General features: G+C 39.0%; 1 protein-coding gene across 1 annotated transcript; it reads right to left on the bottom strand.

The window, feature by feature from the left end:
* Positions 1-2,984: 2,984 nt before the first annotated feature.
* LOC149275908 (PAX-interacting protein 1-like) lies at positions 2,985-25,084 on the bottom strand. The gene is made up of 20 exons (XM_089504153.1): positions 25,004-25,084; positions 22,286-22,420; positions 20,928-20,971; positions 20,345-20,408; positions 18,837-18,950; positions 17,676-18,314; positions 16,020-17,541; positions 15,376-15,470; positions 14,894-14,989; positions 14,528-14,665; positions 14,237-14,358; positions 13,055-13,239; positions 12,149-12,192; positions 9,427-9,488; positions 9,051-9,153; positions 5,154-5,322; positions 4,598-4,698; positions 3,779-3,913; positions 3,163-3,238; positions 2,985-3,070 (listed from the first exon to the last, which is right to left on the bottom strand). Exons 1-20 carry the CDS (start codon positions 25,082-25,084, stop codon positions 2,985-2,987), a joined length of 4,011 nt encoding a protein of 1,336 aa, XP_089360279.1.
* Between the last annotated feature and the right edge of the window lie 484 nt (positions 25,085-25,568).

Consider the following 25,568-nt stretch of genomic DNA (forward strand, 5'->3'; position numbering starts at 1 on the left):
GGAAAGGGGCAAATGCATATGGGGGGGGACTGTGAAACTTTAAAGGGAGCACACACTGCTATGATGTGCATTATAGTGCAGAGAATGGCGGGTTTGTCCAATATCTCATCCACCGTTTCACACACTCACTCATTTGCATATGCCTGTTATTTTGCACATAGCTCACTTGCTAACGCAAAAATTCAATATGCTATAAAATGACAAAAGCCCTTTGGTCAACAGAGCACATGAACTGGGATGCCCCCTAATTCACAAATAATAAAAAAAAAAAAAAAAAAAAGGATTTCGTCTATGCTGAAAATTAGCACATAGCATCCGATTACTGTATTTACTGTTGTCTGCAAATCACCGGTGGACTTCAGACTCTTCAAAGTGTTCCTCAGAATGATACAAAGAAGTAGAAAGAGCAATTGTCTGAAAAGATGTTTGGGTGGATAAAACGAAGTGTGAGCAAGAAGAAACAGTTTGATAACTAGAACTGTAAACTTTATATTACATTTCAGACAATATTATTATACCTATGCATTGCACTTTTTATAAGATGCAATGGCCTCTAACGATGATCTCCAACAGTCATCTACACAATCCAAATGCTTATAGTCAATAGAATGTCTCCGGAGAAGAAGTAACTGTTTATTATTCCAACAGAGAATTTCATATGATTTCCTTCAGCTATAATTATCCCAAGCAGATATAATTAGCATAAAAAACAGTCTAAAACTATGCCTAATTGGGAAAATTAGTTTAATTGATTTACAGTCACTGTCTTAGTTGAGATAATTATTCATAAAGTAAATATTGCAGAGATTCTCATAGTTTTCCATATCAGGATCGTGATATAATTCTATAATCTAAGACATAGCATATTAAAAGTAGGAAAATGTAACTTGGCTACAGAAGTCCTGTGAATTCCAAAATCTGATTCACACTCTAAAATCTTTTACTTAACGTAACAAACCTTGGAACGTCCTGCTGGGTCTGAGTGCCTCATTTACGCATCAACAGGGAGTCAAGACAGAAGCTCCACACACACAGCTGGATAAGGTCACGTTCATTACCAAGCCGACTAGAAGACTTTTTTTTTTTTTTTCTAACAATATTTTTTAAACTATTCTACAAATTGCAGAAGCTTTATCTTTTAATTATGGTGACTGATGGATGATGACGACAATGATCGCATTCAAGTTATAGTTACAACGGCATAAGTATCCGTCCATAGTTATCGGTAAAGATACATTAATCAGTATGTACATTACAGAAGGAAGATATTGCCAGACTAGATGGGCCATATGGTTCTGCAGGCAAATTCTGGTACAATACGCAGTTAGTTTTATACAGGTAAGGAGTTTATTCACTAAGGGGAGAGTTGGTTTAAACTCTTTCTCCACCATTCAAAATAAAGGCAGTTTATGGCTAGTTTCCCCAGCAAGACGGGTCAAGCTTGCCCTGTATAATGCATAAATTATTCTGCTGTGCCTCAGGAAGCTTAAGGATTAAAAACATCTACTTTTGACCAGTTATGCATGAGCATTCAAAGTTTTCGGCAATCACGACCAATGTCAGAAAACACAAAGCCATTTATAAAAAAAAATACACAGAAAAGTTACAACCAAAGTATATTTATTTTAAACTTTGGAAAATATCAAATATAAAAATGAACTTTGGATTTAGAAATACAAAACAAAATTTAATTTTCTAATTTTGTTATTTAATAAAGATTAGCCCTTTCCTCCATAAAAATACTTTTTTAGGTACCTTCATTATTTTACAATCTCATAAAAAGTGAAAGAATATGTCAAACCTCATCAGGGCTCTTAAAATCCTACTATAATACAGAACATAATAATTTATGTTTAGTTTTAACAAAGTTACACATCCAAAGAAAAGATGGACATAATTTATTTTTATTTCCCCGTTTACTGTTGTGTATTCACAAGCAAGGACAGGATTTTCTTCAAGTCGATTCAGCGCACGATGTGTTCCAAAACGCAGTGGCAACGGAATCGTTCAAGGGCGTTATGTAAATTTATATGTGTGAATGTCAAGGGAAAAACACTAAAATATTTCATTTTAAAACTTGTTAAAAACAATTCTAAACAGTGTAAATACCTGCATGCAAACCAGTCCTAAGAAATAAAACCTATTTTAAAAACACAAATACTTGATTGTAGAAGCTTGATGCAGCCCAGTGACCCTGCAGCCCAGTGCTGATCTGGAATGTAAATGCAATTGATTTAAACTGTATAATAGTTTTGCCTGTGGTCTTGATAAACTACACCATGGGCTTTAGTGAAATCCTCGCCAGATAGCGGAACTAATCCCATTTACTTATACAAAGGTGTACAAAGAACTTGCGCAGTCTGGAAACCCGACTCATTTTTATCCAAACACAGGAGAACCAGCACAAGATTAAGCCTCCCTTAAACCTCAGCGCTAACAGTTGCAAAACATGCAGATATTTTTAACAAAAAAATGGAGAACAATTATCGTTATCGATACCTAATCTGCACATGTACAGGGCATTTAGGTTTTATTACGGTTTAAAGAACAAACCTTTGTCTGTCCAGTCCTGTCTGCAGCCTCATTGATGCTAGAGAACCTCAATCGCTAAAATAAATTATTAATCTCATAGTGTTAGGACAGGATTACTACAGACAAAAAAATAATGAAACGCTGAATTTGACACAGTAGCAGACTGAGCAACCTGGTACCTCCAGCTGTTGGTTTTTCTGGATCAACTGCATCTAACAACATCCCAACACCCTGGTAAATTCCTGTAATTTACCTGTTCATGGTTTCCAATTGGGTAGATTCCCTCCAATAAAATGCTAGAAATTGGAACTGCGGACCAAATTTACAGTAGTGCTAAACATAGGAATTTTCTGCTGGAGCCTAATGCCGTTTGAAAAACAAAATGCAGCATTAATTAAATAAAAAGCCCATCTATACTAAAGAGCACAACGCAAATAAACTACAAATACACTTCATATAACATATTCAAAAGGATATGATTCATAATCCAATGTCTGGGTAAGAACTCCAGTCAGAACAAATTCTGCATTATGAACATCTGTAAAAAAAACAACAAAAAAAACCCATTAAAAATATTAACACAATGAAGACTTTTCAAGGAGACGTTTGAAAGACGCAGACTTTGCTTACCAATGTTACTAGCAAAATATTCTCTGCATAGATGGAGATCATTTTCACAAGATATCAAGATGATTTCTGCTAAACTCTGCAAACAAAGAGCAAATAGGTCTCTTAGATTTTACAAAAAAACCTCTGTCTGGGACAATCAATGTAGGAATGAAAACATATCACAGGGCAGCTTGACAAACCCCAGGGCTAAGCAGGCCATGGCTCCTGGATTGTTTGAGACCTGGCTCCTATTTTTTGTTTTCTAAACAATAATCAATCTGCCTCCCAGAATTGTCTGGTTCCAAACTTCCACAAAAATTTGTCAAGACCTGTTACGAGAATTATTAAATCGGTCAAACATATAAATAGAAGTGTCTGTCTCATATTTTTTATGTATAAAAGCAATCTCATGCTGCAGGAAATATTTTGGACTGACCATGGCAGTCTACCAAAAATTGCCAGCATTAAGGATAAAAAGCATTGCAATACATTAAGGCCTGCAAATGGTATTAACAGAAAAAACAGGAAGATTAATTTGATGCATATTGGCATAATGGCATTCATCACACTGACAGATTCTGAAATAAACATATTTTTTAAAAAATATCTTATATCGGGGAAAAGTGACCGCACATACTTTGTTTTGCTTATGCTCCATGATTTTTCGGAAAGAAGGCTGTTTAGTTAGTATTTTTCCACCCGCAGACTCCACGATAGCTTTCATAGTTGATAGACTGGGGCAGATTCCAGGTGTAATGTAAAAATATTTACCCTGAAGAAAGAAGGGGGAAAGAGAATAATGAGATTCGAGTCACTCGTTTGCTTAAGGTTAACATCAATCCTATGGAACTATCCAACAATAAGATTTTCATTCATATTGATGGTTTGGCAAGAACATTTAGACTGGTAGTTTAAGGATGTTCATTTATGGTTGGACTACCAAACAGATCAGAATATTTGCTTCAGAATTTTTTGCGCTGACATATCCCAAGAGTACTTTTTCATGGTTCTGGATTAAGCCCTTCTGGTGTCCGTCCAGGAAAATGATAGACTAAGTAGGCTAACGGGGCCATGCGGCCAAGAAGGACGAGGCTGATCAAACCACGTGGAAACCCTGGTAAGTAATGCAGTGCAAAACGTAATGCCAACTGGAGCCCATCTCAGCAAATTGTACCATCTCCAGCTAGAATCTCTGCAGTACATGTGTAAGGAGCATACATATGCACAGTCTGATCACGTATCAGTCAGGGAAAACTCAAAACAAAACTCTGAAAGAGCGGAGATCCCACTGACTGCAACAGATGCACAACACAGTACAATCCGAGTCTAAGTATAAACTCACTAACTTTTGAATTTTATGCCGATAGCAGATACTCATCACGACAGTGGGTGTTCAATGGTAATAGAGGAACCACAAAAGTAATTGTATACTGTGTAAGTTTGTCTTAAAATATACCTTGAAGAGAGGGGATACACGCGATCTTTTTAAAGACTCTTCTAAACTGAAACAGAACAAGACTTCTGCCTCAGCATCTCGCAGTATGTAGCTTTGTTCCTCTAAAATGAATAAAAAAAGACAGCATTCTAAAATCTATATTTGGCTTATTGTATATGAAAAAAGACAAACCTGGTTTAAATTTTCACTCCTACTGTATACAGAAACAGAAAAGTGCTTGTTAGAACTACAACCTAAGCCAAGTTACTACTAAGGGTGGTAATTAAGGATCAATGCCTTTTAACGCTTTATAATTTTATGAAAACACTGTTAACAAGATCTATAACACTTATAACTTGGTTTATGGAAAAAAAAAACCATCACTAGCGAGCCAGTCACTAAATGTCTGCATAACCAGCTACCGAAAGCCTTAAAAAAGGTCTTGTCGGCTGCACCTAGCTCACAGCTGGTCAGTTAAATGGATATTGTTGCATACGCTAGTACTATATTCAGAGCCTTCATAACTTCTTCCTTCCTCATCACATAAAATTAAATCAAGTGTTATGTTTATACATACCAACAAATTTCTGGCATTTGAAACTCTCGTCTAACCACTCTGGAGTCACTATGTACTTCGCTACTGAAATCGCAGTCAGAAATTTGACAGTTCTGGTCACCTTGCTGGCAATCAGGTGAGTGCACTTTTGTGCAGATTCAGAGACTTCTCCACCGAGAATGTAGAGTTTCTTAAATAAAAAGAGTAAAAATAAAGTAAAATACGTATTGCATATATTTGTCAACACAAAGATAACAGTCTATAAACTCATTTGGTACATGCAGGTCTCAATTCACAATCACCGATTAGGTGTATAAAAAGATCCAGGTCTAAAAAACCCTATTTAACTTTCTTTTATATACATGAATCTTGTTGTTGCTGATAAGAAACAATGCGTATTACTGGTTCTCACAAATGGTCATATCTATTCAGTAAAGAAGGTCTTCCCCAACATCCCATCTCGTCAGCAGTTCTTAGCTTTCTAGATTTAACAGTGGCTATGGGGATATCATATTCCGCATCTACACTATGATGCCAGAAGCTTTGTGGATAATAAATAAAACAAGGATGCACATAATGAAAACATTTAGTTGTATCAAATTACTTTTATTTAACCCCTTCGAGACAAAGGCTGATTTTACTTTTTGTACCCTTTGTGACAATGGCCTTTTTAACATTTCTGCGCTGCTTGTGTTTAGCTGTAATTTTCTTCTTTCCCGTTTACTGAACCCACACACATTAGATATTGTTTTTTTCAGGACAAGAAGGGCTTTCTTTAGATGACATTGTTTTGATTGTATCATATTATTTACTATTAAAAAAATTATAAAATATGGTGAAAAATTTAGAAAAAAATGACTGTTTCTAACTTTTAGTTGAAAAATCTTTTACTCATCTATAAAAGGTAATGAAAAAACCTGCTAAATAGATTCTACTATTTGTCCTGAGTTTAGAAATACCCAATGTTTTTATGTTTTTTTGCTTTTTTCTACCCATTATGGGGCAATAAGTACAGGTAGCGTTTTGCTATTTCAAAGCCATTTTTTCCAAATCTGGTAATTCTTCCCCCCATGTGCCATTTCGGGTATCTTTGAACCCGGCCAATGCAATTTACCCCATCAAGTCATATATTTTTGAAAACTAGACAGCCCAGGGTATTCCAAATGCTAGTATTTTAACTCTTTCCATGCACCATATCTACCACCAGTCTTTGTCAAACTTTATGGTAGTCATTTTTTTGCATTTGTTTTGTCATACACATTTTACTTCAGGTATGAATTAAAATGTTCTAGTTTATGTCACTATCACAAAACACCCCAATATGTGTTCAGCAACATCTCCTGAGCGCAGCGATACCCCACATGAATGATTTTGCCTGGCTGTTTGGGGGCAAAAGGGCCACATTTGGGGCATGCGCATTTTTCAATGTTGAACTTTGGCATTTGGGGATCCACTGCCCATGCCCTATTTGGTACATCTTTGAGCCGGGCCATTTCAGTGTGCCCAATAAACCCATATATTTTTGAAAACTAGACACCCCAGGGTATTTCAAATGCTAGTATTTTAACTCTTTCCATGCACCATATCTACCACCAGTCTTTGTCAAACTTTGTGGTAGTCATTTTTTTGCATTTGGTTTTCCACACACATTTTAATTCAGGTATGAATTAAAATGTTCTCGTATATGTCACTATCACAAAACACCCCAATATGTGTTCAGCAACATCTCCTGAGTACAGCGATACCTCACATGAATGATTTTGCCTGGCTGTTTTGGGGCAAAAGGGCCACATTTGGGGCATGCGCTTTTTTCAATGTTGAACTTTGGCATTTGGGATCCACTGCCCATGCCCTATTTGGTACATCTTTGAGCCAGGCCATTTCAGTGTGCCCAACAAAACCATATATTTTTCAAAACTAGACACCACAGGGTATTTTAAATGCTGGTATTTTAACTCTTTGCATGCACATATTTTACCACCAGCATTTTTTCAAAGTTTGCAGTAATATTTTTGTGTGTGTATTTTTCCCACACACACCTACTTTATGTATGAATTTACAGCTCCTGGTATATGCCGCTGTCACACGACACCCCATAATGTGTTCAGCAACATCTCCTGAGTGCAGTGATACCCCACATGCATGGGTGTGTCATTTTTTGGGGGAACTAAAAGGCCACATTTGGTACGTGTGCATTTTTCTAATTGGAAATTAGATGTGTGGCCATCCTTCCCCCCGTGTTAATTGGGACGTTGTTGAACCTGGCCCATTCAATTTACCCCATCAAATCATACATTTTTTAAAAGTAGACACCCCACGGGCATTTAATATGCCAGTATTTTAACTCTTTCCATGCGAGAATTGTTTTAAGCTAATATGCTAATTTTAGGACTTGCTCACAAAAATATATTTTTTATATATATATATATTTTTTTTATTTTTTTTTTAAAAAAATTTAACATTTTTTTTCAACTTGGAGGTTCCCCTGATAGTGACATCAGTGGGAAATGATTTTTACATTTTACTGTTTTTTTACTATTTTTTTCTAATTATTATTAATTTTATTTTTTAATTTATTTTTACTAATCACACTGTGATTAGAAAGCTGGGCTCCATTGACTTGCATGGTGAATGCAGTACCTGTATTCAACCTGCAAGTGGAGCCAAAGTTCTCTAGATGGTCTGGACTATCTAGCGAACTTTTAAAATTTGTGGTTCCTGTTACAGGACGGCGGCCATCTTCCTTGATGGCGAAGATTGCCGGCAGCTGCGGCTGTGACCGCTCTCCGGAGCGGTCACAGCCCATCAAAAGGTTAGTGTTTGGTGTCGCTGGATGCCTCCTGATCGAGGCATTCCAGCGACACCATTTAAGTTTAGGAGGCGATCGTCGATCGCCTCCTAAACGCTTTTAAAACGGGCGTCCGCCGCCATACAAAGTATGGCGGATGTTGACGCCCCGTGGAGGGGCCAGAGATGGCCCCTTCGTGCCGATCGCGGCGTTGCTGAATGCCTCGAGGTCGAGGCATTCAGCAACGCTTTTTGGGTGCAGAAAGCGATAGTAGATCGCTTTCTGCACCCGTTTAAAGACGTGCCGGTCCTGGCACGTCAATTGTCGTAAAGCACATGCTTTTCCGTGCCGTGCCAGGACCGGCAATTGTCATTAAGGGGTTAAGCATGTTTTCAATATGTGCATCCTTGTTTTATTTATTTATTATCCACAAAGCTTCTGGCATCATAGGGTAGATGCGGAATATGATATCGCCATAGCCACTGTTAAATACAATTAAATAAGTATTGAGAGGCAGAGATAATTATGCCTGTAAAGGCATTTTAAGGAATCCCCCTTCATAGGACACACAACCATTTGGAACAAGCTCTAAGACTACTCTATGGTTAAGGCTGGTGTCCCAGTTTGCATTTACAGGGTAGAGAGGCTTGCTTATGCCTATAGCACAAAATTGTTTCCTATAACACCCGGTGGAAGGAATTAAGCAAGCTATGTGCGACTTAATGGGATGTTAAGGGGAAGGAAAGGCATGTAGCACTGGAGATCGCACAAGCTTTGCCTTACTATAATAGAGATAAAGGACACAAACAAGCTGCGCTCCACTTTAACAGAGCTAAACAGTTATGCTTTTTATAGTGAAAATGTTTAAATGCATCTTATTTTAATTATGGTTTCCTGAGCATATGGTGGGTCTAAAGAGAAAACATTCTCATGAACAGAATGTGCCTCCCCTTTATAATAACCTTTTCTGTGGTGGGAACCCCAGTTATTCTACTCCTTATGAGCTACTACCAGAAAAAAAACCCAATATATTTACTCAGTTAGACATCTCTTCTCATACAGAGGTACCTAAATCATCCAATAAATAGCTTTTTTTACACAATTCTTACTTTTGTTGATCTATACCATACCTTGATATACTGCTGTGCTTGTTGTGGATCAAATCCAGTAAACATTACATGTGGAGTCAGGTCAGGGGAAAGTTTTTTCGTTGGGGTTGGTAAATCCTCAATTCTAGGGAAAAACAAACTATATTTATTACACCCAGTAATTTAAATGCTAAATTTTTCTTTTAGCTGAAATGCATAGTACTCGTATACTCGTTTGGCAAGATACATGAAATGCTTCTATACTTATACAAGGGTAATATGTATGCAACGTCATTTTATATCTACGCTCGGCCCCAAGGAGGAAACTTGGCCAGATTGGCACAAAACAGCTTTGTGGTAGATTTTTTTATTTTAGTTTTAATGAACGGAAAATTGCCCTACCAAATATTTAGCTTACCTTGGTCGTTTAGGCTGAACAACAGGCTCATTTTGTTTAGGTTTAAGAGGTATTCTGATACTCTGCAAAAAAAAAAAAAAGTATGATGAAACCATATTCATGCTGTATATATTTTTTATATGTATGGTGTGCTATCGAAGGTACATTGCTACAACATATGAAAGCTTTGTTGATATTTCATGCTTTACAGAAAAAGAAAAAAGACTTTGCACATGTAAAGGTGATACACTGTTTAAGGATGCTTGTCCCGCGTACTATAATAGTAACTGCAAAATTATCTGTCTAGACAACCACTCTGCCGAAGATGTCCCCGTCAATGCGAAAGACAGAACAACTAGTTCCAACTATGAAAACCCACAGTTAATGGAACTGAGAAGAGCCCCGCCAATGCTCGCAGGTTCAAGACATACACTCCCAAGATCACTAAAAAATCTTCTTCAGGTAGACGACGTACATATTGGTGACCTCTGGCCATAAGGATCATTTATTTTAGGGCTGAAACAACTAATCGATAAAATCGGTAATGAAAATCGTTGTCAACGATTTTCATTATCGATTAATCGAATCGATTTTTATCAAATGCTCTGAAAAACTCCTCTCCTTATATAATCCGACCTCAAACAGAGATCGGATTATAATACTAGAATCCAGATCCCCCGCAACGCTGCAGGGGACCTGGATTCCCCTCACTGTCGGCCGGTCTCTCACTCCTCCCTCCCATACACCCCTCTGACTCCTCCCCCCTCCCATACATCAGAGTGCCTCTCTCCCGACTCCTTACTGACAGGCACTTTCACTGCAGCCTCAGCATAAGTGAAGGGCAGTAACGGAGGCTGGCTGTGCGCATCGTGCAGACCCCCACCGGCTGACAGAGAATCATCCTCTCTGTCAGCCGGTGGGGGTCTGCATCGCACAGACAGCCTCCGTTACTCACCTTCACTTACACTGAGGCTTCTATGAAGGAGGAGGCAGAGTGGAGTATGGGAGGGGGAGGAGGCAGAGTGGAGTATGGGAGGGGGAGAGGAGGCAGAGTGGTGTATGGGAGGGGAGGAGCCAGAGTGGTGTATGGGAGGGGAGGAGCCAGAGTGGTGTATGGGAGGGGGAGGAGCCAGAGTGGTGTATGGGAGGGGGAGGAGCCAGAGTGGTGTATGGGAGGGGGAGGAGCCAGAGTGGTGTATGGGTGAGTTATAGTGGTGTATGGGGGGTATTATGAATTTCAGGGCATATAGGGGGTATAAGGCATATCGATATTAGGCATATCAGGGGTAAAAGGTATATCAGGGGGCTCAGTTGCATATCACTGGCATATAAGGAGTATAAGGCATATCAGGGGCACAGTGGCATATCAGGGGGCACAGTGGAATCTGGCATATAAGAGGTATAAGGCATATATGGGGCAGAGTGGCAAGCTGGGGGTCAGATGTGCATAACCGGGGGCAGTTTGGTTAAAAAAAAAAAAATTTAAACAAGGCTTTCTTCTCATAGTTTTTATTAAATATGAAAAATAGTTAACATATGAATTAATATTTACTAATAACTTTGCATTAAAACCTAGTTTGAGAAACACTGTTTGGGTTCTTGTAGCTTTTATTATTATGTCAGTAATATAAGAAGGTGACTAGAGAGAGAGAGAGAGAGAGGCCATTGCAATAAAGAGATTAAAGTGTAAATTGTACGTTTTTTATTACATTATTTTAAATTGAACAAAAATTGCATTGTTTTATCCGATTAAATCGAAAAAATAATCGGCCAACTAATCGATTATTAAAATAATCGTTAGTTGCAGCCCTAATTTATTTCCATTTTTTATTTTGAAAAAAGTTCATAGGGTTTCAACTGATACAGACTGCAGCACTTGTGTCTCAAAAATGTCACTAGGTTTCAGCACAGATGTGTAAAAAAAAAATATATGCAGATATTAGGAGTTGCATACAAAACATCAGAAGCAGGCTTGGTTATGTGTTTTTAATAGGAAGAGATCAACCCGTAGTAGTAAGCATGGTGGTAAACTTTTTTAGCACTGGCTAAACAAGTTATCTACAATTTGGCTCATTGTAAACGTTGATGAAGTGGTGCACGGATGTGGTTCAGAATTAGCCTTTTTCTGTTACAGCGATGAATACATACTAATCTGCTCTGCCTGTAATTTTGGGTGTTTGAATGGTGCGTACCTTCCACAGCCCCGATCACTTGTAAACCATGCAGAACGTTCAGCCAAATTTCTAGCAGCACAGCGGGACACATTATACATGAAAAAGGCAGTTTAGTATCCCATATAGCCTCAAAGAATGCATATTAAAGTACTTTGCAATCACTTTAAAATGCATTCTTTACATATAGAAGGAAAACAAGTAGATGTGTTCAGTTCAAGATATTTCCTGCAATCCTAGGCGTGGGGGCAGGGAAACAGGCAAATGTATAAGGAGGGATCATGTAGAATCCCTCCAGAGCACTTGCAATGAGGAAAGGATAATTTGATAGGGACGATCAGCTTTGATATGCTGGTGGTTTCCCTTTAAGTTCTGTTTTCAGGAATCACATACATATGCATTTTAGAATGTATCTCTTTCCAAAGTTCAATTATTATATTTTACAAGAAGCTGGTACACAAGTATTCTAAGTAAAATCTATACCAGGTACATAACCTGACATTTTACACAGGAAAGCTATTTGTGCCCCTAAATCAACTTAAAAATCAGAATGATGTTTGTAGTAAACGTACCATAACAAGTTCTGATGAAACCTTTAACGGAACTCTCCATGCATCTGCAAAGAAAATAAGTAAATTGAAAGTTGTTGGTTTATGCTCATAACTACCAAAAAAGGCGAAAAAAAATCCACATATTCCAGGTGCATCAGAGCTTGTATACAGCGTTCTTCACAAAATCAAAGGTCTTTGTAACGGCTAAATTAGTTCTGCAACTTCAGGTTGTGGGCACCTATGATTTGCACGCCCTGTCTCAATAAATGCATCTCCATTACCATTTGTCAGCCTTGATAAACCACAACATCCAGTTACTAATTGGCTATAAACAGAATAAATATTTTAGAGCTTCTTGATCCAAGGAGAAATCCAATTGCCTTTTGGAGGCAAGAAGGATTTTTTTTCCCCCTGATGGCAGAATTCGAAGTAGCTTAATTGGGTTTTTTTGCCTTCTTTTGGATCAAGAGTAGGAAGGTTAGGTAGAAAAGTTGAACTTGATGGTCTTTTTTCAACCTTATGTAGTATGTATGTAACTAAGAAAAAAATCCATATCAATTTCCAATCATAAGATAAAAGTTAATTAACACCCCTACATAGCTGGGGCATGAAGGGGAAAAAGTACAATAAAACCCATCCACTTTCTTGATAAAATAGTTCAGCAGTGAATAGGGAGATGATCACTTAACATTTTTTAGATATGTTTTTCATCTGATATCTTTACAATATTTAAATATAAATTCAACTCGACACAAACAGTAGTAAGCAAATTAAAACTGCATGTGGGTTCATTAATATTCCACTATTTGCCACATTAAATAACTAAAGGAATAACGGTAGATTACAACTTAAACAGGTTTCCCACCAAATTATCAAAGCAAAACTAAGCATAATGTGTGAATAGCAAAATGTTAAAAGTGCGTTTACCAAGAAGGTTAGACACCAGATGTGGAGAAGGAGAAAGTGGATCTTGAAGATTAAATACAGTGTATCTAGTGTGCTGAATCTGCCGCAAAGCCTCAAAGTTTCCAAGAAGAATGTCGCAGAGCCATAATGCATTGACACACGGTATCCTCCATTCTTTAGCTTTTTCATATTTCAACCCACTGGGCCTAAACAAAAGAGAGAGTTGTTACAACTGGGAGAAAACAAGACCGAAAAAAACGTATACGGTCAGGGTCCCACCAACTGTGAACTGCAAATGCCTGATGTAGATTAATAGCAGCCAGAGGGATGCACCGTAGAGAAGGCAAAGAATAATAATAAAATATAAATAAATGAGCATTCTCAACATAAAGCTGGGTTTAGCTGAGAATTCTGTCAAAATGTTAAAACCTGGATTTCCTTTGAAGTTGCAATAGACCGCAGCTACAGTTTATACATAGTAAATTCAGGGAAGAGCAGAACATTAAAAAAAGCCAACAGCGATTATAATCCCAGTGCGTACGTGCCACTGCACCATGACAAATTATGCATTTATGATCACTATGCATGAGCATAACACAGCTATTCCAGAAGCGCCATTCATCTCATCCACCAGCAACGTTCACATTCAAGACTGCATACTTTATAAGATACCTTCGGCTGCAATAATTCCCAACCAGGGATATTAAGAATTGTAGTTTTGGTTACAATTCTTAAACATTGTGATATATTACTTCGGTTTTTGCAAGCATAAGCAGTGCTCATGGCTAGTCCTTCCAGCAACAAGCTTAATTTGTCAACTAGACCATTTTGTATTTGATTTCACTTTAAATGTCTGCAATGTCTTATTTGTCTATATAGTTTGAAGAACAAGCCATGTACTTTAAGGGATTTTTTTTTCCTACGGTTATAACATGTGGCACAGGACATTACCTATTATTGTGCCACGCTTAACCATAAACCTACATTTAACAATAACATGAATGGAATAAAATTTTACTTCATTAAAGATGTCCCCAATTACATATCAGGTTTGTAATATTTTATATTCAGCAGAATTGGCAAAGATACCTTTTAGAATATGCCATTTATGTAATGATAAAGTCAAAATAATGCTGTATATGATCATCAATTACAACACTTAAAAGGAGGGAAGGAAGACAGAGTAAAAAATCCATCACTTACTCTTTACAGATAAGAACTGTGTTGCTTCGGCAGAGATACCCAGTGTACTTGGAACCCGCCAAATAAGCCATTAGCTTCAAGTCATCTCTGTCACTGTCAACAAACCCCGTCACCGAAATAATCTGACACACAAGAAAAAAATTTGTTATATGAAATCTATCAAGAACCAACAAAATATAATGAAATAATGTAAGCTTCATTAACTAGCTTACCATTATTTGGTGGTTCGACTGCTTAAATGTCAATGATTGTTACATGCCAACTAGTACAGAGAAAAATAAATATACTTACATGCTGAGAGCACGGTTTGCCTCCTGGTGGAAATGCAACAGGGAAATGCAAGGTTCGATGAGGAGGTACCATCTTTTTCTTCTTTAAGACAGCATTCAGCCAATGAGCGGTTACACAGCGCCTCCGCTCTTTCATAGCCTAATTAACAATGCCAGAACGAAATGAGACGTCTTATAAGAAGTCTTTTGAACAGCAAATGTGTGAGATAGAGAGTCTTAGAGGCTATGAAAAGGAATGTGGTCAAGAACATAAATGTTAATATGCTAGTGCCCCAGTCAATGAACCCCCTGGATAATTAATAGTTTACTACAGGGTAGCAAGAAGTCTATTAAGAACTTGATTAAACAGAAAGACATTGATACTCACCTGGGCATACATGCTGCTGACTTGGCTTTCACAGAGAAGATGAGTACACCTATTAGTAAGGGTGGGATCCACAGTACCACCATGGGTTTGAATTATCTTTACAGAAGAGAAATAAGAGGTAAGAGGGATATTTACATACACTTGCAAGGAAAAGTGCAATAATAGTAATAGCTTTAACACTTTAGAGGTGAAGGTTATGGTTTCATTTTCATTATAAGTATTTTAAAAAAAGCCATAACAAAATGAAGTCAGCTACAGCGGGATGTGGAGGAGGAAGCTAGCGTTTTTGGGTTTTTTTGCTTGTGATTTCTACTTTCAATACTTTCGGTGACCTCACTGGTGTGCCTTTAAATAGGTTTTCTTTTTTTTTTGGAATAGTTTCAGGACAATATGTAAATATGTCTCCTTATATTTATATTCAGCATAAGGTCTGTTAAAATAAACAGTGATGTTTGTTAAAAAGAGGTACAAGGCAATCTTACCCGCTTCCAGGTTGCAAGAAGTTGTTTATCAGACATTTGTTCCGGGTAGTCAGCAATTGCAAATACACAGCCCAAGAGAAAATAGTCTTCAGGAACTAGAAGATATATTTATGAAAGCCTAAATATTCCATCTTAAAAGACAATCTTAAAGTTAGACTGCTAAGGGCCACAAAAGGCATACATCTATATTAACGCCAACAAAACTATTTAAAAAGAAAAAAACATGCATCTCAAAACAATTCAAGGGATTTCATACTAAAACGTTCCCTATGTAGCCAAAAGCCAATCCGAATACATAGGCACGGATGTATGGGGGATGCTTGATGCAGGTCTGCTAGGTGGCATACAGCTGTAGCTTCAGTAGCTTTAAGTCAAAACGGCAAAAACAAAACTATTTTTTTGTTAAAGGGAAACCAAAAAACCTTCCCATGATTTGGTTGAATTAAAAAGGTCCATTCCAGGACCTAAGAAATGTAACAAATGTTTGAGACTCATTTAGGTGGTCTGTACTGTCCCAGGAGGAGAAACCCCCCCACATTTCATAAAAAAAATTATTGAAAAAAATGCATGCATGGAAAACGGGTGCAAATATCTGGTAAATAAATGCAGCAGTTGGGTCCTCAAAGATCTACTGCTCAACTTACTTTCTACAGACGGATCATGACCGTGAAGTTGCTGCGGCTGTGTTGCCTGATGATTAGTAATTTGGTGCTGTAGCCGCTGCTGTGCCTGATTTTGCATTTGTCTTTGCTGCTGCAGTCGCTGGAGATGTTGCTGCTGTAACTGTTGCTGTAGCTGCTGGAGGTTGGGTTTCTGCTGCTGAAGGGAAGTCTGCTGTAGAGCACCTGGCTGTAAAGGCTGCTGCTGGATTGACACCTGCGTGATAGGGGGTTGATGGAGTGCAGACTGCGGTTGAACTGAAGGCTGTTGTAGTTGCTGTTGAGGAAGGGCGGCCTGTTGCATTTGTTGCTGCTGAAGGGTTTGCTGCTGTTGTATTTGCTGCTGCAGCTGTTGCTGCTGTAGGGTCTGTTGCTTTATCTGTTGCTGCTGCAGCTGCAGAGCCTGCTGCTGGATTTGCTGCTGTTGTAGAGTTTGCTGCTGCAGCATTTGGGGTGGGATTTGATGCTGCTGCGGAGACTGCGCCTGAATTTGATGTTGCAGCTGGATGTTCTGTGGTTGCATTTGATGCTGCTGCATGGTCTGAGTTTGTAACTGATGCGGCTGCTGCAGGTGGTGCTGTTGAGGAAGGGTCTGCGACTGCATCTGATGCTGTGGCATAGCCTGTCCTTGAAGCGGATGCTGTTGTTGCTGCTGGAGTATCTGGCTCTGCATTGGATGCTGAGCCAAAGTCTGTGGCTGAATTTGTTGTTGCTGTAGAGTCTGTGCTTGAAGTTGCTGCTGTTGAAGAGTCTGCGTTTGTAACTGTTGTTGCAGGGTATGCGCCTGGAGCTGCTGCTGTATTTGTTGTTTCTGTTGAAGTGTCAGGTGCTGAATCTGCTGCATATTCTGCTGCTGTTGAATTTGTTGCATACTTTGCTGCAGGTTCTGCTGCACAGCTGGATTTTGCTGCTGAATGGCTGGTTGAAGATTCTGTTGCTGCTGGAGGCTTGTCTGAAGTGTCTGTTGCTGCATATTCTGCTGAAGCACCTGTTGCTGCTGAATAGACTGTTGCAGCGTTGGTTGCTGCTGAAGGGACTGCTGCTGCGCTGGATTCTGCTGCAGGTTCTGCTGATGCTGAAGCAGTTGCTGAAGATTCTGTTGCTGCTGTAGATTTTGCTGCTGCAGCGTCTGTTGCTGCTGTAGCTGATGAAGCTGCTGCTGCAGCGCATGTTGTTGGAAGTGTTGAATTGTTTGCTGCTGCGGTCGATGTAACTGTTGTTGCGAAAACTGCAGCTGTGTGACATGGTGTTGTTGGTTCACTTGTGGAAATTGATGTTGCGGGAAAGACTGCTGTGTAATTTGTTGCTGTTGTTGCAACTGCAGCAGCTGCTGCGGCTGCAGCTGTACAAGAGGATGATGTTGAGGCTGTTGCTGTGACTGTTGCAACAAATGTGTTTCTGACGTTAAAGGTTTTACTTGTCCAAAAACAGTGTTTGGATGCCCTTGCTGTGGGTGGGTAACTTGGTGTTCTAAAGTTTTGGTAGATGCTGAAAGAGTTTGCAAGATCTACAATGGGAAAAAAATAATGATCAAATATGTAAACTCTGCATGAAATGAAATGAAATTGCTTATTTGATCTGGAATTGGAAAAGGGGGTTATGGCATTTTTGCGTACATACATTTATACAGAAAAATCTTACCTGTGCTACATTTGATGGTCTATTAATTTGTTGTATCTCGGCATTATTAGTAATATTTCTTAGCGTCCTTACAGCTGGACCACGGAAAGACATCAAATCTGGTCTTTCAGAACCAGGGGTCCCAGGGGCTGCCGTAAGCAAACTGCTTCGGGCTTCAGGAGGCAAAATATTGCCCAGCACTGGTGGAACATTGGCACACAAGTCAATCTGCCCAGAGTCTTTGCCATGTGGAAGTCTTCGTTTGGCAGTATTCACCAGCGGGACTTCTGCCGGTGTCCAATTTAAATTCCTTTCCTGTTTTTCAGGAGACGAGTCAGAGGAATCATCAAACATTAGCTCGCCCTTTGACTTATTTGAGGTGGTACGTTTAGGCGAAAACTCTCTATTGGCCAAAGGAGACCCCTCCCGGGAAGTAAACGGGCTTGATTTAGAGGAGCATTTTTCCTCATCTCCACTAACATTTTGAGAGTCTCCATCCTCATTTTCCATCTCTTCTTCCTCCTCCTCCTCTTCATATACAATCAGGCGTGGGTGATAAGGTGCTTCATCTTTCTTTTTCTTCTCAGATATTGAATCCAAAACCCAGTCTGGAGTAACAATTTTTATAGTTCCACGCTGAAAAGCATATTCGTATTTATTCTAGAAAATAAGGAGAACATATGTTTACAACAATGCACATAATCTATACATTTTCTAGTAACAAATGAAATATAGAAGTTAAACTAATCAAACACAACATATTTTAGATCAGAGTTCCTTGTGCGCCCATAAGCCAAGCAATTTCTAAGTACAGTTAGCTGTCACACAATCTAATCACTTTACAATATTACTGTTGGTGGATGAAGAGACTGCCACATATATAAAAGAAACAATACAAGCTGTATTTTTAGGATTGCTTAATTTTTTTTGTTTTTTTAATTTAATTTTTCTACATTTTTTAATGTTTTTAAATATCTTCTAATTAGCCTGAAACAATCACTTTTAATCATGCTGTGTACACACTGCACTTAGTAGTTTATTATTCTTGCGCTGTTATTTCAGTTTATTTAAATAAAAAGAAAAAAAATAAGTGCGTCTACATCTAAAAAAAAAAAGTATATAAATGTAAAAGATGTGGTAAAGATACCATAAAACAAACAAAAAAAAAACTATTATTCTTACCCCCTTAGGTTCAGGAACGATTAAATGTGTACACTTTTTGTTTAAGCTGAGCTGACAGTCCCCACCGTAAAATGTAGTTAGTGCCCAAAGAGCATTCCGATCGTCTGGGGAAACCTAATACATAGGGAAAAAGAATATGGTTTTTTTGTTGGCTTTTTAGAACAAAAATGCAATGGCTGTATTGAACAGCATTCAACACCTATAAAAATAGATACTAAATTTCATTATTTACTTCCCCCTATCCCTTATTCTCAGAAAACATCAAAGAGGTGAGAAAAAAAAAAAGTACCGTATTTGCTCGATTATAAGACAAGGTTTTTTTTCCAGAGCAAATGCTCTGAAAAATACCCCTTGTCTTATAATCGGGGTCGTCTTAGAATCAGACCTCAATTAGGTCTGCAGGGGACCTGGATCCTCCTGCCCCCCCCCCCCCGCCCCACTTACCGGTACTTCTGAGTCCCCGGTGTGTAGCTGGGGCAGTGTGTAGATGTCTACGAGATTCGAGTAGACAACTTCCGCTGCAACAGGAAGGATGTGTGGCTAGCAGCGGGGGTTGTCTGCGTCCATCGCGCAGACCTTCCCCGGCTGTCAGGGATCAGAGTTCCCCGCACCCCCGCTGCTAGCCACACCTCCTTCCGGCTGCAGCATAAGTGCGTGGGATCTACACGCTGCCCCGGCTAAATGACAGGGAAGTCAGAAGCACCGGTAAGGTGGGGGGGGGGGGGTCAAAAGGCATATCATGGGGCACAGTGGCATATAGGGTTAAAAGGCATATCATGGGGCACAGTGGCATATAGGTGGTATAAGGCATTTCTGGGGCAGATGTGCATAACTGGGGGGCAGGTTGGAAAATAGAATGAAATAAAACCAAAATATTTTTCTCAATTATAGCTTTTATTTAAAAAAAATAGTTTAGATGAATTAACATTTACTGGTAAAACTTTTTTCCTATAGGGTCGTCTTATATTCAGGCTTTTTCTTTTTTTCCCTAAATTAATATTCAGATTTGGGGGGTCGTCTTATAATCGAGCAAATATGGTATGTTTTCTAAAAACAGCACATTTCCCTAACTCGGAGGGCTGAGTTTGCCCTGCATATTACCAACTTAATATGGTGAAATGAATCTCTGCTTAGAGGAACTAACAGATCTTTGTCTGGGTCTTAGCTGGAAGCAACATATAATCAAAATAAGCGTCTGTTATATTGACATTCGCTGGCTTAGTAATCATATTTGTCACATGAGCTGTAACCATACTAGGAGACATTTAAAAGGGCGTTAAACAGCTTTAGTGCATAACATTCTTTACGTTAAGTAACTACATACATAATGTCTCATAATCACATTCTAGAGCTGTGAAATATTGTCACTCCATAATTGCATAAAAAAACAAGGAGACAAATCCCAATAATAACTCTGCATGTCTAGTTAGTCCTGTGTGAAAATGTAAAATATAGCACCGATGCGTGAATTCCCATCAAAGATATAGAAAAAAAATCCACAAACGTACCTGTGAGAGACACGCAACGACCCCAAAAAAGATCTGGCCAGACTCTGGAGAAAATCCATTCTCACTGTTAATATTTATTAAGGAAGGAACTCGTTTTGTGAGACGCTCATGAAAAAAGCCTTTGTGTTGAAAGAAAATATGACCTAAAAATTTACAAAAGATACATATGTAGAACCGTTTTCCTTCTTATTGGTAACAGCTGGGATGTCGAGGAAAAGGCGACATGCTCGTAATAATCAGTGGGCACAGAACTCATACTACGAACAGTATCGCTTTACCTAGCTGCATAAATACTATGATAAGTGAGCACTAAAAAGTGTATTTTAAGCTAGATCACTTTTGTGTTGGATGGGTTACAAAAACCATTACTTGTGATGTCCGTTACGGGCACTCCCAGCAGCATAATCATGATCTAAACGCGCTTCTGTGGCCTGACTTAAGACCTAATTGTTACTATAAGTAAGGCTACAATGAACCTTCTCAGTCATATAAATATTTTATTCCATACAAAAATTTTGAAACAAAAAAAAAAAAAAACACTCGGCAAACTTCAGGGTAACCAATAAATCCAAAAAAAGGATACGGAAGGCGGGCGCCACAGCGAACAGACAATATAACCCAGGAGGGCTGCAAAGAAAAGAAAAACACAAAGATTACTTTCAAAGCCAAGTTTTTTTTCCCCACCAAATGATTACTACAACATGCGGCAGACAGGTAAAATTACATAATATGCCCTCTTAGAGAAAAACATATTGTTCTTAAAAAAAAAAAATAGTAAACGGAAAAAGTTGATAATTGGGAAGTTATTAGCCCAAGACAAAAAAAATTGTATTTTGTTGTTTGATTGTTGACCTTTTGTTGTAACTCGGGGTGCACGGGTTTCGGCTTTAGATCTCTGAGGTCCCAAAACCCTATGTAATTCTACATCTTATTCTACGCTGGCCCAATAAAATGTATCAAGTTCTCTCAAAAACTGGATAATTTCGGCACATATTTATGAAGATGAAAAGTTTTTCTGTTGCGAATCTCCCTGGGACTTAACATTTCCAAAACCCATAGACCCCAGCACAGAAAATGCATAAAAGCAGCAGAGGGGTAAATTGCTGGTGTAATTTAACCTTGTCAATGCATTAAGTCAGCTATTTAGAGGTAAGTAGAGGTATTTAGAAGGTGTATAATCAATAAAGTATACTATATTCCCTCTAAGTTACAACTTGTTGACCAAATTGAGCCTCGGGTGCATAACAAACCAGTAAAATCCTTAAAGCACAGATATCTCCTAATCCTACATTTCAGCTTTATACATTAAATGTATGCTTACACAGCAAAATAAGGAAAAGTTGTAGCCACATGTTGTTGTTATACAAGGTTAAAAGCATGTATTTTTCCTTCCAGTTGTACGCATTGCATAGATTGTCATTAATATTAACTTCCTAGCACGCCTATAAATTTGCTCCCATATACACGAAAAGCACGAGTCTAACGCCTAAGAGCAGAACACACGTTGGCATCAGTTACAGGACAGAGGACATGCGCTTTCAAAACCCATGCAGAAAATCCATAAATCATAACGTGACCCACGTAGGGACTGAAAAAGTTGTGTCAGCAGTGACATTTTAGCAGCCATCAATCACCCTCTCTACATTACACCAGAAGCCAAAGGTATAGCAAAGACATTTTATACAAATTATCCTTTACTCCTCATGCAAACAGTGTAGACAGGTGTTAAGAATTAGGACTGTAACAATCTGAGACATTTACCTTTTAAACTTAAGCATGGGCAAGGGAACCATTGAATTCATATCACGTTTCCACACCACATCAAACATCTGGCTAATATTGGAATAATCTATACATTTCCCATAGGTCGATGAAACATGGAAACAAATTAAACTTATATGCGAGGGAAAAAAAAGCGCTGCTAAAGTTTAAATCACTTACTTTTACAATAGGAAGATCAAAAACCTCACGAGCTTCTCCAACTTCGGGGTTGTCCCCATCTTCTGCAATAATGTGTGTGGCGAGAGCATTATAGGAAACTTCTTTTGCCTTTCCAGCCTTCAGCATCTGAACCACCTGTTGCATAATTAATATCGAGTTTACAAAAGAGAACACCTTGAACTGACAAAATACACCTTCTATAAATCTGAAGGTATCCATGTGACAAAAATATTGGGGCAGCTCACCATAACCCCACTGGGGACTTTGATGACATCACATTCTAAATACATAGACATTAATATGAAGTCGGTCCCCCCTTTGCAGCTATAACGGCTTCCACTATTCTGGGAAGAATTTCTACAAGATTTTGGGAAGTTTCTGTGGGAATTTTTGCCCGTTCATCCAGTAGAGCGCTTGTGAGGTCAGGCGCTGATGTCGGAAGAGACGCCCAGCTTGCAATCTCAGTTCCGATTCATCCTTAAAGTGCTGAATGGGGTTGAGGTCCGGGCTCTGTGCGGGACAGCCAAGTTCTTGCATACTAAATTCATAAAATCATGTCTTTATGGACGTTATTTTACAGGACACTGGCAAATGAAAGCCTATGGGGAAGCAGACTTGTCAAAGAGCCAGCTCAGTGTGGTAGTCGAGTAGGGAAAGTCGCTCTAAATATTACACCTGCCTAAACTGGCAGCTTCCAGGTCTGCAGATAAAATAAGCTTCCTGGGACGAAATGAAATAAAACCATGCTTGGGCAAACATTAAAATACATTATTGTATACAGCACTGTGTTTAATGTTCAAATAAAAATACTTGCTTTTTAATTCCCCTTAAGTTGAATTATTGGTTTATGGTTATGGTATTTCCATTTGCATTTCAGATTGTTTACTATTCAACTTTATCTTTGGCTCATGTTTGGTTAATTGGTTGTGATTCTTGCCACACTGTTAACACCTGGAAAAAAATCGGTTGGATTGCCAAAAAATATTTTGAAGGTCTATGATATTTTATGTGATGGCCAATGGCTGCAGATGCTCCTGTGTATATTCTCCAAAAAAAAAACCACAATCCAACGACACAAATAGGAAACGCTTTCCAATCGTCTGAAACAGTCTATGACATTTTAGATTATCTACCTACCAACAGATGTTGTGGAAGGCAGGAGGCAAGCAGACTGCCTAGAGGCCCTAGGCAACAGAGAACATGAGAACCATCTGATCTGTGTAGCTGGGTTGGCAAAATACATTTCTTTTCGCCTTCTTGATATAACCAAGGGGTCTCGGACACGGAGTGCATTCATAACATAAATCACATATTGGGGAACTACCCAGTTTGCATGCGGATGATTCCTTTGCATGTTTTTCTCTAGAATAAATTATTCCCTGAAAAATAAACCTAAAAATGCACCAAAAAAAAAACCCTACAAGTAAAGTCGAATTATAGAATGTGTTCAATTTGATAGAGTAACTTATAATAAATGTTTTGCTTTTTAGCAGCGCGAGTCACTCTCTTGTCCTCAGATGCTTTATTTATCACAGTTTTTCCTTAAACCCTGTGAGGCTGATGGGTTTAGAGTTAGAGGTTTTTTTAGGGTTTCTGCTTCTTAAATTTTGCAAAATGCTAATGTATAAATATAGGTAAGACAAATTAGTCAAACCGGCCACATCCTACTACCACTAGTACTGAGACGCATAACATTTATTCACTTGGATTTTAACAATTATATTATCTTTTATTTATTAGGCAGCACTGTACGATTTAATCGGGACAGTTAACACACATCACTAATATACATTAATACAGATACATCAGGAGTTGAGAACCGGGCCCTCAACGGTGGGCTTTTTAGGGCTCCGCTCAAGAGCTTACAATCTAAAGTAGTATGGGTAACAAACAAAAGGAAGGGTGAAATTATATGTAATATTTATTCACTTGGATTTTAACAGTTATATCTATAATGATATATAGTCTCGAACGCAGAAAGTTTCGGTGATGTCATTTATTTTTTCTCATTGGTTAATTGGGATACTGGCGTTGCAGGCTGCTAACGTAAAGCATAAAAAGTACAATAATTCTGTTATCCTGGTAAGTTCACTTTTTATACTTTGTACTTTAATTAGTACATTTTATATAAAAAAACATTGCCACTTTGTAAAGGGCACTTGAACATCCCCATTGATTGTGCAGCTTATACTTATCTAGATATTTCTTTTCCTCTGAAATAAAGATCAGGGATAGAAAAATACATCTTCCTAAAACAACTCTAGATTAAAACAACGCGATTCTATTGAATAAACTGACAGCAGAAGCCAAGCTACCGAAATGCTACTTGTTAGAGCCGCTGAAACAGATCAATGTGTGTCTCACTATTTCGCAGGAAGTACGCTGCTTACGTCATCTCCCCGAGCCCTCCAAAAGGCAGCTTTAAGTACAAATGGGCTCACTTTTTTGCAACAAGTAAATACCTGAGAAAGGGAATAACGCACACATACGCCGTGGAGAGAAACGAAAGTAAAGCGCGAAGGGCGAAAACAAAGGCAAACACCACGTTACGAGGGAGTTAAGTTAATATAAAGTGCGGAGAGGGGCCTTATAAAGTGCAGGCCGACCCTGCAGGCTCCCAAGCCGCCTATTTGCCCTCACACGGAACCCTGGAGCACGAAGCGTTCACCAAACTCATAATACAGAATAAAGTGGAAACGTGAGCCTTTAGCCACCTACCTGAGGATCCAGATCCCCCACGGGGTAATACTTCACACCCTTGAACATCTCCTCGGGCACTTCCAGCTCCCCCTCCGCCATGGTGGCGGTCTTAATGGCGGCCGGAGGCCTCGGTGATTTTAACGGCGAGGAAGTGCAGACTAATGCATACCTCCCGCCGGTCAATTTCGGGCGGGAATCAATGAAGCTGCAGTGACGGCTCCACACACGGTCAGCAAGCGCCAGAGAGCGCGCCGCCGTACCTACCACTTGCGGGTTAAAGGGGTGGCCGCCTGCTCACGCGATCGGCTCATAACGCAGAGATTGGAATAACTGATGAGTTTCGTACGGAATATACTAGAGTTGGTTTTAATAGCTCGCCCATCAATACTATGATATGTAGCGGGGTGAGGACTCGAGGTTCGGTGTCTGAGGTGAGAGCGGGAATCTCACATGCTAAAGAAATGGTACTGTCTGTGGAGTAGGCGGGGCGTTGAGCGCAAGGCGTATAAAAGCCGACCCTGAGGGAAAAGGCGCTTTGTAGCGTTAGCTTAGCGTCGGTGGCTGGTCGTTTGTTATGTGAAAA

Source organism: Sceloporus occidentalis, unplaced genomic scaffold (genome assembly GCF_023333645.1).
Source record: "Sceloporus occidentalis isolate IW3139 unplaced genomic scaffold, rSceOcc1.0.p SCAF_258, whole genome shotgun sequence".
In the NCBI taxonomy this organism is placed as follows: Eukaryota; Metazoa; Chordata; class Lepidosauria; order Squamata; family Phrynosomatidae; genus Sceloporus; species Sceloporus occidentalis.